Genomic DNA, 12,540 nt, shown 5'->3' with positions numbered 1-12,540 from the left:
AAAAGCATTTGACTCAGTACCACACCTATGCTTATTGTCAGAAGTAGCCCATATGGGGTATAGCATAAAGTTTGTGATTGGATTGAGAACTTTTTGGGAGGAAAGATGCAGCGTGTTATCTTGGATGAAGAGTCATCGTTAGACGTAGGAGTAACTTCAGGTGTGCCCCAGCGGAGTGTGTTGGGCCCCTTGCTGTTCATGTTGTGTATTAATGACCTCGCAGACAATATTTATAGTAAAATCAGGCTTTTTGCAGATGACGCAATTATCTGTAATGAAGTACTATCTGAGAGAAACTGCATAAATATTCATTTAGATCTTGATAAGATTTCAACGTGGTGCAGAGATTGGTAACGTGTGTTCAGAAAGGTAAAATTTTGCAGTTCACAAAACGAAAGAACGTAGTTTCTTATGACTATAATATCAATGAGTCACTGTTGGAATCGTCCAACTCATACAATTACCTGGGTGTAACGCTTTGTAGGGATATGAAATGGAATGATCACATAGGTTCAGTTGTAGGTAAAGTATGTAGTAGGCTCCGGTTTATTGGTAGAATACTGGGTGAGGGCAATCAGTCTACTAAAGAGATTGCTTACGTATCACTCATGCGACCCATCCTAGAATATGGCTGTATTATGCGGGACCCATACCATCTGCCATGCATCTCATGGTGGTTTTGCAGAGTGCAGATGTAAATGTAGGCTTGGAAATGTTCAGAATGTAACCATATGTACTAGTTAATTTGCGATGTTAATGTAAAACGACCAGTTCCACATCATTTCGATCCATCGTGCAAAACTAACTTACTACATATAATTACTAACTAACTACTGGTAACATAAAACTGGTCCACTTGACAACGCGGTACACTTTGCGCAAGTATAACCACACCAGCAGATATTTCTAACCCAAACATATCAAGAAGATCATTCAGAGACACGAAAGTAATTCTCCCGTTCACAACAATAGCAATATTATGCGCTTAAACGCGTTTTTATGACACATTTAAGAATGGGGACGGGGAGATAATAAACCGTTTATCTACTCTCCTTTGGCAAAACAATATCGCAGTTTTAAAACTAATTATAAAATTCATTCATAAATGGAACCTTAGTATGTAAAATCACCAGAACACTGAGAGCTGGCTGTACGGCTTCAGGCCAAATCCGACAATAAATTAATAAATAAATCTTGCATTTTCTCTGTCCATAGATGTATAGCCTTGAATCTTTGACGTTTGCCCAGCACGAAACGTTTCTGTATTGTTATTTTCTGGTGGCTAGGTTGTGATTGCAATGGATGTTAAATGTGAAGTTGGTTCTAGCGATGGCAATTGCTGTTACACAGATTCTTCGTCATCCAGTGAACTCAACGAGGATAATGATCGTAGGGACCAAGGAGTTGAGATAACTAAAGGGACTCTTAATTCGATTTTAGACGATAATTCACGTACGTTTGAATTTCTAAGAAGTTTTGGTGTTCTTGCTGATAAGTACATATGTGCTACATGCCGAAAGCCAATGTCCTGTACTAAGGTTCCACCAAAAAGAAGTAGGGATCAGCTTATGTGGCGATGCCGAAAACACAACATGTGGAGGTCCGTCCGCAAAGGGACATGGTTTGAAAGTGCGAGGCTTACCATTAGAGCTATAGTGTTGATGACGTACTGTTTCTGTATGCGTAAGTCTGTGTTGTCGACAAGTCGCATTGCAGGATTGAGCGACAGAAGTGCCCTCGACTGGTTTCTGTCGTGTAGGGAAATTTGTTCAGCGTTACTGAAGAGAAGAGGAAAGATAGGAGGCCCAGGTGTTGTGGTTGAGATGGACGAATTGCCTTTTAGGCGTGTTAAATATGATTTGGGAAAGTGGATGGCAGAAGTCTGGGTTTGGGGAGCAGTCGTTTGTGGGAAAGAACACGGGCAGCTGGTTTTGAAAATGGTCGAGAAGAGAAACGCGAGGACTTTGCAATGTCTTCTCGAAGAACATATCGAAGACGGGACTGTTATATGTTCAGATAAGTGGAAGAGTTATGAGGATGAAGGGGAAGTGGACCTTCAGACTTTTGCAGCTGATCACAATTATCAGTTTCGCAATAAATTGATTGGTACTATGGAGCAACATTGGGAGGGCATACAGAGAGTTGTGGGGAGAGGGAAGAGAAGGCTCGGTAGTTTGCAGGGCCATTTGGACGAATATGTTTGGAGGGAGAGTGTGATTGGACAGGGGTGTGTGTTTCATTCTTTCATGCGAGGTGTGGGAACGCTTTACGTACCGTGTGTAGAGGACCCTACACCGGCACTGCAGGACTCTAGGCGTGTAGCAGAACACTCCAAGCCGGCAGCCGGAGTGCTGATACCTGTAGCAGTAAAGCAAGAACCTTCCTCTCCATTAGCAGCTGGAGACGCATCGCCAGCAGCAGTAAAGCGAGAGCCTTCACTGTCACCAGATGAATTCGAAGACCCGACACCAGTAGCAGTAAAAGAAGAACCTTCGCTGTCAGCAGCAGGTCCATCCTCACCAGTAGCAGCTGCAGTGAACGTTACAGTGCAGCCAAAGGAGAGGCCTACGAGGCACAGGAAACGTTTGGTACGCGAGGATTTTTGGTATCCCACCTCGTTTCAGGACTTTTGTGATGCGGAGTTAGAGGATTAGGACAAGGTTTTGGTGTAATGTTCCTTTATTTTCGGTTCATCTGCCAGGTTGGCGTATCTGGCAAAACACTTTAGAAATGGTCATTTTGAAACTTTGTCTGTATGGAGGCATTTTTTGTGATGGCCCTTTGCTCATTTGCACTGTCAGTTTATCCTCGTGACATTTGAGTGAAGACTGTTTGTAACTTTGTGGTAAGTATTCTGGAGTTTACCCTTCCATTTACATTATTGACTTAGCATCATTTGCTGCACTGCAAAATGTAACAAATATGCCATGTTATGTTGTAAGTACAAGAAGTAACTGTGAAATATCAGCATTATTTTAGGAAAGATTGCCATCTTGCTATTTTATGGTACATCACTTCAAAAACACGGGGACTAAAAAAATATTTTCGAACACATCGTACACTTCTCATCCTGTCAGGGTTTTTCTTTTCTGATAGATATCTTTAGTTAATCAGAACGATCTTCTGTATATCGTATTCTTGATATGTGTCGAGGTATGGAATGTGTCAAATAAATCAAAGATTGAAACCTAATTGTCCTCAATATTGGGCTACTTGTTGCTCGTGTTTACCTGTCTGCATTCCAGAATCTTGTTAAGATATTGGAGCCATTGATCAGAAACAATTTCACTCGACATTTGAATTTGCTTCTGGTTTCCTTTAGACTTTTTTATATCTTTGTATAGGAGACATGTATGTTCTTTATTTCACACTTTTCTCTGCTGAAGTTAGGTTTGCTGGTGGAAATGGTAGCTTATTGTTCCTTGTAGTATTGTGTGCATGAATTACTCTTAAATTACAGTGAATTATTGATATCAGGTTTGAACAGTGAATAAATCTGCCACGAGGCAATGGTTAATATTTCGAGTTGCTTAAACAGATCTTTTCCTAAGTGAGGAGTCACCCCAAGAATCATCATCATCATCATCAGCAAATGAAAATCTGAAAGAAATGTTAACTGCATTCTTCCGCATCAACCTTAGCATTGGAGCCATCCACTTCAAATCAACTTAATATTTGCACCTCATAGTCTTAAATATTTGATTTTTCATTCATTGAATGTAGGTCTACCTAAAGAGTTGGTAGACAAAATGTGGTATTCTTCGATACAGCCATCATTGGGCTTTCAAACATCAGAAAATAAAAACTACTCATTTTTCTGAGTAGTGTGAAATGAAATTGGTAACTTCAAAAGATCTGATGATAAACAGGTGACATTGTAAAGGTCTTGGTTTAAGCTTTAATGTAATATGTAGAACAGTTAATGCTGTAACATTTGCTTGATTTTAGTAAAATTTAAAAAATATATACATTTCAGAAAGTCATTAAATGCCCCTTTTGCTTAAAAGGTGTAATATTTTTCATAAATGTGTTTACAGACAGTAGTTTAAATGTCCAGATGGGAAGAGAACAGAGTCTTAAAATATACTGTTTAGGTCATTGTATTATATAAAAGAAATACTGATTTTAGTTAAAAATCAGTACTTTTCTTCAAAAACCAAACAGCGGTATTTAGGTTATTAAAGTTGATTTACCTATTTATTAATCCTATTGTGAAACTGTCATGGTAGTTAAGTAATAAAAGCTACCTGAAATAATGAACATGATTTGCATTTTTGTAGTAAGCAAGTTGTACACCAACTATTTCTGACAGTAAAATAAAAAGGCTGCACAAAGCAATCACTTGGATGGTGTTACCTGTAGTCTCACTTGCACGACCTCTTCCATTTAGACACCTTTTTATTAGAATAAGTGATTAATGGTCTTTACAGACCCTTCCAGCAGGTATCGTGGGCTTAACCTTTGTTTGGATTCAGTCAGCTGGCACTGCTGAGATTTCAGGCTTGGAAAAAGGTAAAATAAAATACAAAGCAGCAAGGTTCTTGGAAAAACATCGATATAGAAATCCTCGGGCTGAGAATCATTTCAGACAATGCAGATAATATTCCACTAGCTCTACTGCTCGAGGGCTTATTTCATTTAAAACCACCCAAAATAAAGAAATCTCATTGCCATCGTGTCACAGATGGGTCATTCCATGTCAGTTAAACCAATTTAAGGAAATGTTCCAGCTGACAGCCTCAGATTTGGCTGAAATGTAGCACACCAATGCTACCAAGTGTGGAACACTCGTGTACAAAATTTTAAGTTCCCCTGCTAATTGGTTCCAGAATTATGGCTCGTGAAAGAAGGTGGCGTGACCCGGAAATTGCAACCCGCATCTGGCAATCTATCTTCAGACCCAACTTCAGGTCTTAATAACTTTGGAACTATTCCGCATAGTCCAGTGAAATTTTTACAACCCACTAACATCCACTTACAGAACACACTCTATGAATCAAAACACCAACAACATATTTCTGAGGGAAAATAAAAAATTCCAAAATATGATTAAAAATGTAATATGTTAAAAGGTATATATTCTAGGTGCCCTCTGTGCCAAATATAAATCACTCAAAAAGGTTTTTTTTTTTTTTGAGCTTAATGTGGCCTAACCACACACAGCACTCATCTTGCCCATATCAGTCACACAAACAGTTAAACCAATAAGCACACGAAAATATAAAAATTTGAAAAATTGCCTGAAAAACATGGATTTTCTAAGTGTGGTAGCACAAAAGGGACAAGTGATATCGAAGCCAAATTTCAAACACAGCATAAGTAGACCATAATACAATATGTGGCAAAATTTGAACTTGTTATTGCAAGGAATTTATGTACAACAAAAGCTGACAGAGATGTATTTGGTTACGTTCCTTTTAACACGATTTAGCAAGTAATAGTGATGATGCAGACAGCTTGTTTCAGATAAAGCTGCAGCAATTGTTGGGAACCATTAGGCAACAGAAAGTCAAACAATGGTAGTTTTCAGGGACTGAATGAGTCATTGTTAGGCAGGAACAACAAAGGAAACAAGCAACCATTACAGGTTACTCATATTTTTAAGATTCCAGATCAGACTGGTCAGTACTGTTGTGCAAGATTTGTTGCTATGGAGATCCGGAACACATCCTGTGGGCACAAGAAGTACAGTCCCAGAAAACTTTAGTGTTTGTTATCATCATATGAAAGTGTTTCTGGATAAGTATTCTTTCCTACAAAGAAGTTGTTTTGATCCATTTCGGATTCATAAGAAGACAGTGAAGTGTAGCCTCAGAGAAATTGATATAAAATCAGTATTGAAAGTGAATCAGTGCCTGGGGCTTAACATGAAACCAGGACAAAAGTTATGTTCCAGGTGTGTTACACTGCTAAAAAATGAAGAATATTCTGATAGGGTGAAGTGGGGTAAGTGTAAACACGTTTTGACATAGTTCAACTTTGACACCAAATTGCCAACTTGTTATTGAAGATATGATTTTGAAGTTTCTCATGCTTAAAGTTTGACTTATTGACTTTTAAACAATCTACATTTTGTTTTTGAAAAAAGAAATTATATGGTCAATTAATTGTTTTCAAAATTTTGTGTTGTGAGGCTACACTTGCCCCATGGTTCGGGGCAAGTGTAACCCCACATTGTTGTACCCATACAGAGACTTAGGGTAAGTGACCAGATTACCCAATTTTTACTGAATTTGAGGATTTTTAAATTATTAAAATATCTTAAATTTTACTCAAGATATGAACTTTTTTGCACACGCCTCTTTGTATATTATGAAATACACAGAAAATGTTAGCTAAACTAAAAAATAAGTGTTAGCCTAAACCATAAAACACTGAAACAGAATGCTTCATAGATGATTTATTTTTGTTTTAGGCCAGTAATTGATTAGTTTAAATTCTACAAAAGTAATATTTTTTCTTTAGTAGGCAATTTAACAAAAATAATAAAATATCTAGTATCAAGAGAAAAGAAAAATTTACTTTATAAGTTCGCTTTCTATTATTTTTCATGGTAATTGAACTAAAGTTGTTGGCAATTTATGTTTAACGCTAAACTGCCCTAATTTAACTTATTATATTCACACTTAGGCCCTAACTATTATTTAGTCACTGAATGTTGTATGAATCAAATGTAACACCAAATGTCAGGTCACCCTGTGACTCAAAGTAGGCTCAGGCAGCACTGAAATGACATCAGAGGATGGAACGTCCGTCTCATCTCTTCTATCAGGCCAGTAGAATGTGGTGCCATGCTTTGTCTTATTTTTGCATCTCAGGAAAATCACTTCTGGATCTCCTAAATCACTAATTTTGGCAACTTGGCCAATAAAATGAACTTTCTTACATTTTGTTGCAAAAGCTACCAGAACATAGTTTCCAACTATAATTTTATCTTTGGCTTCAAAAAAGTTTGCCTCTTTTTCTTCTTCACAGTTTATCATTTCTTTCCTGAGATTGTCCAGTGTTATTATGGTCCCATTTTCTTCATCACTACTTATTAAAGATAGGCCTCCAGTTTCACTTTCTTCAATTGTCGATTCAACTTCCAGTCTTTTTTTCTTGTTACCCACATGAGCAATCAGGGATTTTTTTCCACAACATTCCGAAATGCCATTTCGAATAAAGTAACAGCACTTTGTTTGGAAGATTTACTTTTCATTGCCGAGCCCTTTTTTATGTCGATAATGCTTTTTCGTTTTGCTTTCTCTGTATTATTCTTGTTTCCTTTAAAATCTTTTTTTAATAGATGGCATCATGAAAAGTGATAACTTCAGCTCCTGGTGCAATCCTTTTCTTCTTTGTTTTACCAGGGGGACTACACTGTCGGACTGTGTCATATTTTATAAAAGGAAACGTGGTTTAAAAATATAGTAGACTTAAATAAAAAATAAAATATATCTCACACAAACTCAGTAGGCCTACAAATCCAGCACATCAGGTATTCTGGTATCCATATGTACGGGAAGACCAGTTTAGTTGATCTAGTGTGATGGCAAAAACAAGGTTACGGCTTAAATAAATAAATCTGTTCCGGTAAGTTTGTTTGGGGCAAGTGTAACCCCCCGTGGTTACACTTGCCCCAGCCTGTTGGTTACACTTGCCCCACATGGGAAAAAGTAGGGGTAAGTGTAACCATGCCTGGCATATCAAGAGCTTTACCAGTAGAGTAAAATGAATCTCATATTTGAAATTGTCATGCAAAAGTTAGTTTGTAACCAAAAAATTGTGCAGTTATCTTTAAAACTGCAAAAATGACAGACCACAAAATTCTGAGCACGTCACTCGCTCGCAGAGTGAAAATGTAGATGTCAATTTAAGTTCAAAAATTAATTACCAATTTATGTCAGATTTGACAACTTATGGTGAAATATAACAAAGAAAGGAGTAAATTAATGTGTGTGATAGGTCAGAGGTAAAAATACAGCTTCTTTAAGGCACCATAAGCTGGAAGAGTATCAGCCACCTACCACCACAGCGGATGAGCAATTAAATACTTCAGTGACTGCTCTTGGTTTGTCTCCCATGAAGATACACAAAATTGGGAAAAGAGACAGGCCCAGCTATGGTAGAAGAAAACTACAAGAAGCTCAAATGGAATTAAAACGCAAAATAGCTGACACACTAGTGGTGGAAGGGGAAGAACTATCTGCTCCAAAGGAACAGAAATCGTGCCATAAATGCTCTGATTTGGACAAAATTGTGCACGATTTGAAAGAAAAATGTGCCATATCCACATGCCAGAAAAAAGTTGCTATTCTTACCCTTGCACCTTCCAGCTGGTCTATTGACTTCACAGCAAAGGAATTCAACGTTTCTACATACACGGTAAAGCAAGCTAGGAAAATAAAAGCAACCCGAGGAGTGCTTCCACAACTTCAGCAGGCTCAGGGTAAGCAATTGGGTTCCTTATAAACAATGGACGCACATGCATCGCACAAGTCTTGAAACAAAGCAGAGCACAGTGGAAGATTTTGTCAAAAACTGGACAAACTGACCACACACAGCTTCACAGCAATGGCACAATCAGCTTATCTCCAGTTTTGTAAGGATAATTTGAAACGAGATGAAATTATGGTAATACTAGACTTCTCTGAAAATTATGCATTTATAGTTCAAGATGCCATCCGAGGATATCATTGGGACAAAAGTCAAGCAACTCTCCAGCTATTTGCAATTTACTGTAGAGGTGAATCAGGTGATGTGTCTGTCACGAACCTGTTCGTTTTTAGTGACTGTTTAATTCGTGATGCCATTGCAGTTCGTGCCCACATTGGCACTGTCGTGGCATATGTGAAAAACAAGCTGCCTCACATACATTTTGCAAAATACTTCAGTGATGGAGCAGCTAGTCAGTACAAAAAAGCAAAAATTTATTCATGCATTACCACGATTTTCAGATTCACACAGAATGGAATTTTTTCGCAACAAGTCACGGTATCGGTGCTACCATTAAGCGCACGGCATCACGAGCTAGTCTGCAGCACCCTACAGGAGGTCACATTCTAACACCTCTTACATTATTTACCTGGGTACAGAAAAATATCTCTGGCATACTATCATTCTATGTTTCGAAAGACGAGTTGAAATCAGTCGAAGAGTTGCTAAAAAGCAGACTAGAACACGTTAAAACTGTTGCAGGCGCAAGGAGTCGTCATCACTTCTCTCCAATGGACTCTGACAATGCGCAGATGAGCGGACTGTCCGGTTATAAGTATAGGTTCGTGCACAACATGTGTCTTCACAGTGTGTCTGACTCAGGATTCAGAAGCATAACATACAACCAGGTTGCTATGATATTGCTGTTTATGATGACAAATGGTACTTGGGATGTGTTGCTGAGTGCTGTGAAGCAGAAGGCGATGTATTTGTGAACTTCGTGGCACCAGCAAGATCATTTCATTGGCCATGTTTGGCAGACAGGTGTTGAATTCCTTTTGAACGTATTCTTACGACAGTTCCAGTTCCTACCACAGTGGAAGACAGTACAATTTGCCACTCAGTGTACAGAGTACAGTAGCTAAAGTGTGGGAGAACTTCTGTTCGAAGCATAATCGACTGATTTTTAGCAGTTAAGATGCAGTGAACATTAATGATAGGTTGTGTTAATCTGTCTATATGTTGTTGCTTAGTGATTAAACAGTTGTGGGAGAGGATAATAAGAGGCAGAACAGTTTACGGTATGTTTTTACAAAATTGCGTTGTGGAACAATGGCCACATCACCAAATACACCTCTCAGCTTCCATTGTACACAAATGTCTTGCGATAACATGCTGAAATTTTGAGATATATATCATTATGGTCTACTTTTGCAGTGTGTGAAATTTGGCTCGGATATCACTTGTCCCTTTTGTGCTACCACACTTCGAAAATCCGTGTTATTCAGGTAATTTTTCAAATTTTTGTATTTTCGTGTGCATGTAACTCAGTTTTTGTGACTGATATAGGCATGATGAGATCTGTATGTGTTTAGGCCACATTAAGCTTACCACAAAAAATTTATACCCTTTTTGAGTGAATTATATTTGGCATAGAGGACACCTACAATATGTACCTTTTAACGTATTACATTTTTTTTGACATTTTGGAATTTTTTATTTTCCCTCAGAAATATGTTGTTGGTGTTTTGCTTCATGGAGTGTGTTCTCTAAATGGATGTTACTGGGTTGTAAAAATTTCACTGGACTGTGCAGAATAGTTCCAAAGTTATTAAGACCTGAAGTTGGATCTGAAGCTAGCTAGATTGCCAGATGCGGGTTGCAATTTCCGGATCGCACCACCTTCTTTCACAAGTCATAATTCTGGAACTAATTGGGAGTGGAAACTAATACTTTGTACACGAGTATTCCAAACATGGTAGAATTAGTGCTGAATTTCAGTCAAATCTGAGACTGCGAGCTGGAGCCCCTGGTTGAACTGACATGGAATGATCCAGATATTTGTGAAAATTTGGAGTAAGGAAGTACATAAATAGAAAGTGATAAATAATTTTTTTCAGATTTTATAGATCAAAATTGTAGTAAGTGGGCCATTTTGAAATGTCTAGCATTTTCTCCATCTGGCATCAGTACAAAAGGTAGGTTGAAAGTTTTTAACTACTATAACTCCCTTATTTATAAATCAGTTTTATTCAATTTGGTGTCATTAGAAAGATGAAAGGACCAACTATATCACTAAACTATAAAAATGCTGTAACTGTGCATATAAATATGTGCAAATCTGTAATTAAAATCATTTTTCAAGTTTTTTTTAGAAACATCATTAAGTTTTTTTGTCAAAATCACAAGTTTCACCATTTTAAATTTTGTCTCAAAGAATTCCTATTGTCATACATTTCAACATAAGAAAAATCAGAAGGGTGTTTGTTCTGTTTAATCATTTAAAACAGAAAGAACATAAATAATAATATACACATTTCATTTTGTGACTCTTACCTAGTGGTCACAAATGATGATCACATTCATAAAATTCTAAAAAGCATTCATTCTTTCAAACAAGTTTTCAATGGACAATATTATGTCTGATTCAAAAGTATGTAAACGACCAGTACTTGTGCTTGCACTAGGAGCAGGCAACGTCATTATAATGTTTTCATAAGGTATCCAGCAAACGTCAGTGTGAAGTGGCCACGAATAACTTGAGGAAGGGCCACTTGGACACATGATCTTGAGTTTAGCATATCCGTATTCTTCACTTATCTCTAGAAATTTTCCAAGCCACCACTGGTTATCGTAGATAGCTGCGACAAATGTTTCTTCTTTAATAGTGTTAAAGGTAGTGTTTTGAATTCCGAGAGGAACTCGAACGAATTTAGTAGACGAGGAGTCGAGCAGTATATTGCTCCCTCCTACGTATGTCTCGCGAAGAGACCACGAGGATAAAATCGGAGAGATTAGAGTCCACACAGAGGCGTACCGACAATCTTTTTTTCCACGAACAATACGAGACTCGGATAGAAGGGAGAACCGATAGAGGTACACAAAGTACCCTCAGCCACACACCGTCGGGTGGCTTGCGGAGTATGGATGTAGATGTAGGTGATGAAACGTGCTTTATCAGCAACTTGTTTTCATTCAGTGGTTTGAAAACATGATTCACTCTTGTCCCAGGAATGGTAGAACCAGTCTCACATCGTTTTTGTAACATGTTTGTGAACTTTATCTCCTCTGTTGTAACAAATGTGACTGTCATGTGGATGCTGTAAACTTGCTCTTGTTGCTAAACGTTTAATAGTACCATCAACTCCATCACATGCATTTTTGCCATGACTAGTGGCAAAAAAAATCCATTCTGCAGTTACTCCATGATCTTGCTTGTGATGACACAAATTAAAAAAGTTCTTAAAGTTTTTGTATTGTGCAGAACTGCCATCACTGAAGTACATAACATGCTGGATAGGTGGTAATTGTTCCAATACATATGTGAGAGCAGTTTTCTGGAAAACATAGAATGTGTTTGTATCATGCTGCAAACAGTCACTTATACACCACAAAAGGATGAAGGGTGACTCGAATGTTCTGCCAGTGAAATCCTTGTGTAGCATCCTGAAGTAAACAGGTACAGTTCTCTGCAAAATCCACTACGATGATGCACGTAGTATCACGGGGGGTTTCTTTGGTCGATTTGAAGTAGTGACTCTGAGATTTTGATACATAACGACGTTTTGTTAAGTTTTGAAGTTTTTGCACGATATACAAATTCGTCAGTCGTCTTCATTAGTGTCTCCACTGTAGGTCGATCAGTTTGCACCCGTTGTTTGAATACGACATTTCCACAATCTTGTAAGGACTCCAGCTCACTGTCCGTATTCGCCAGGCCACCGAGAACAGCGATGCAGCGTGCACTCCTCGTTTTCCAGATTGCACACGAGATTCTGTAGAAGTACAGTGTACGGTTCTTTCACACGTGCAGCATGCATTAACAGTTTTACCTTTCGGTGATAGGTGCATACACGTACGTTATGCATTCCACGACTGTATACAGTAACACATTCTTTTGGC

The 12,540-nt window shown here is 38.0% G+C and overlaps 1 protein-coding gene across 4 annotated transcripts in view; it reads left to right on the top strand.

The window, feature by feature from the left end:
- The first annotated feature begins 1,252 nt into the window (after positions 1 to 1,252).
- LOC126212995 (uncharacterized) overlaps positions 1,253 to 12,540 on the top strand; it is a 65,145-nt gene continuing 53,857 nt past the window's right edge. For all 4 annotated transcript variants that reach the window (XM_049940537.1, XM_049940540.1, XM_049940539.1 and 1 more), the window contains exon 1: positions 1,253 to 2,845. In XM_049940537.1, the coding sequence (XP_049796494.1) occupies positions 1,299 to 2,654 (1,356 nt within the window). In that variant the 5' untranslated portion in view covers positions 1,253 to 1,298 and the 3' untranslated portion in view covers positions 2,655 to 2,845. The remainder of the gene's footprint in view (positions 2,846 to 12,540) is intronic.

The sequence above is a fragment of the Schistocerca nitens genome, chromosome 11 (genome assembly GCF_023898315.1).
Source record: "Schistocerca nitens isolate TAMUIC-IGC-003100 chromosome 11, iqSchNite1.1, whole genome shotgun sequence".
In the NCBI taxonomy this organism is placed as follows: domain Eukaryota; kingdom Metazoa; phylum Arthropoda; class Insecta; order Orthoptera; family Acrididae; genus Schistocerca; species Schistocerca nitens.
Note: the sequence above shows the minus strand (reverse complement) of the source record. Positions and strands in the feature narration are given on the sequence as shown.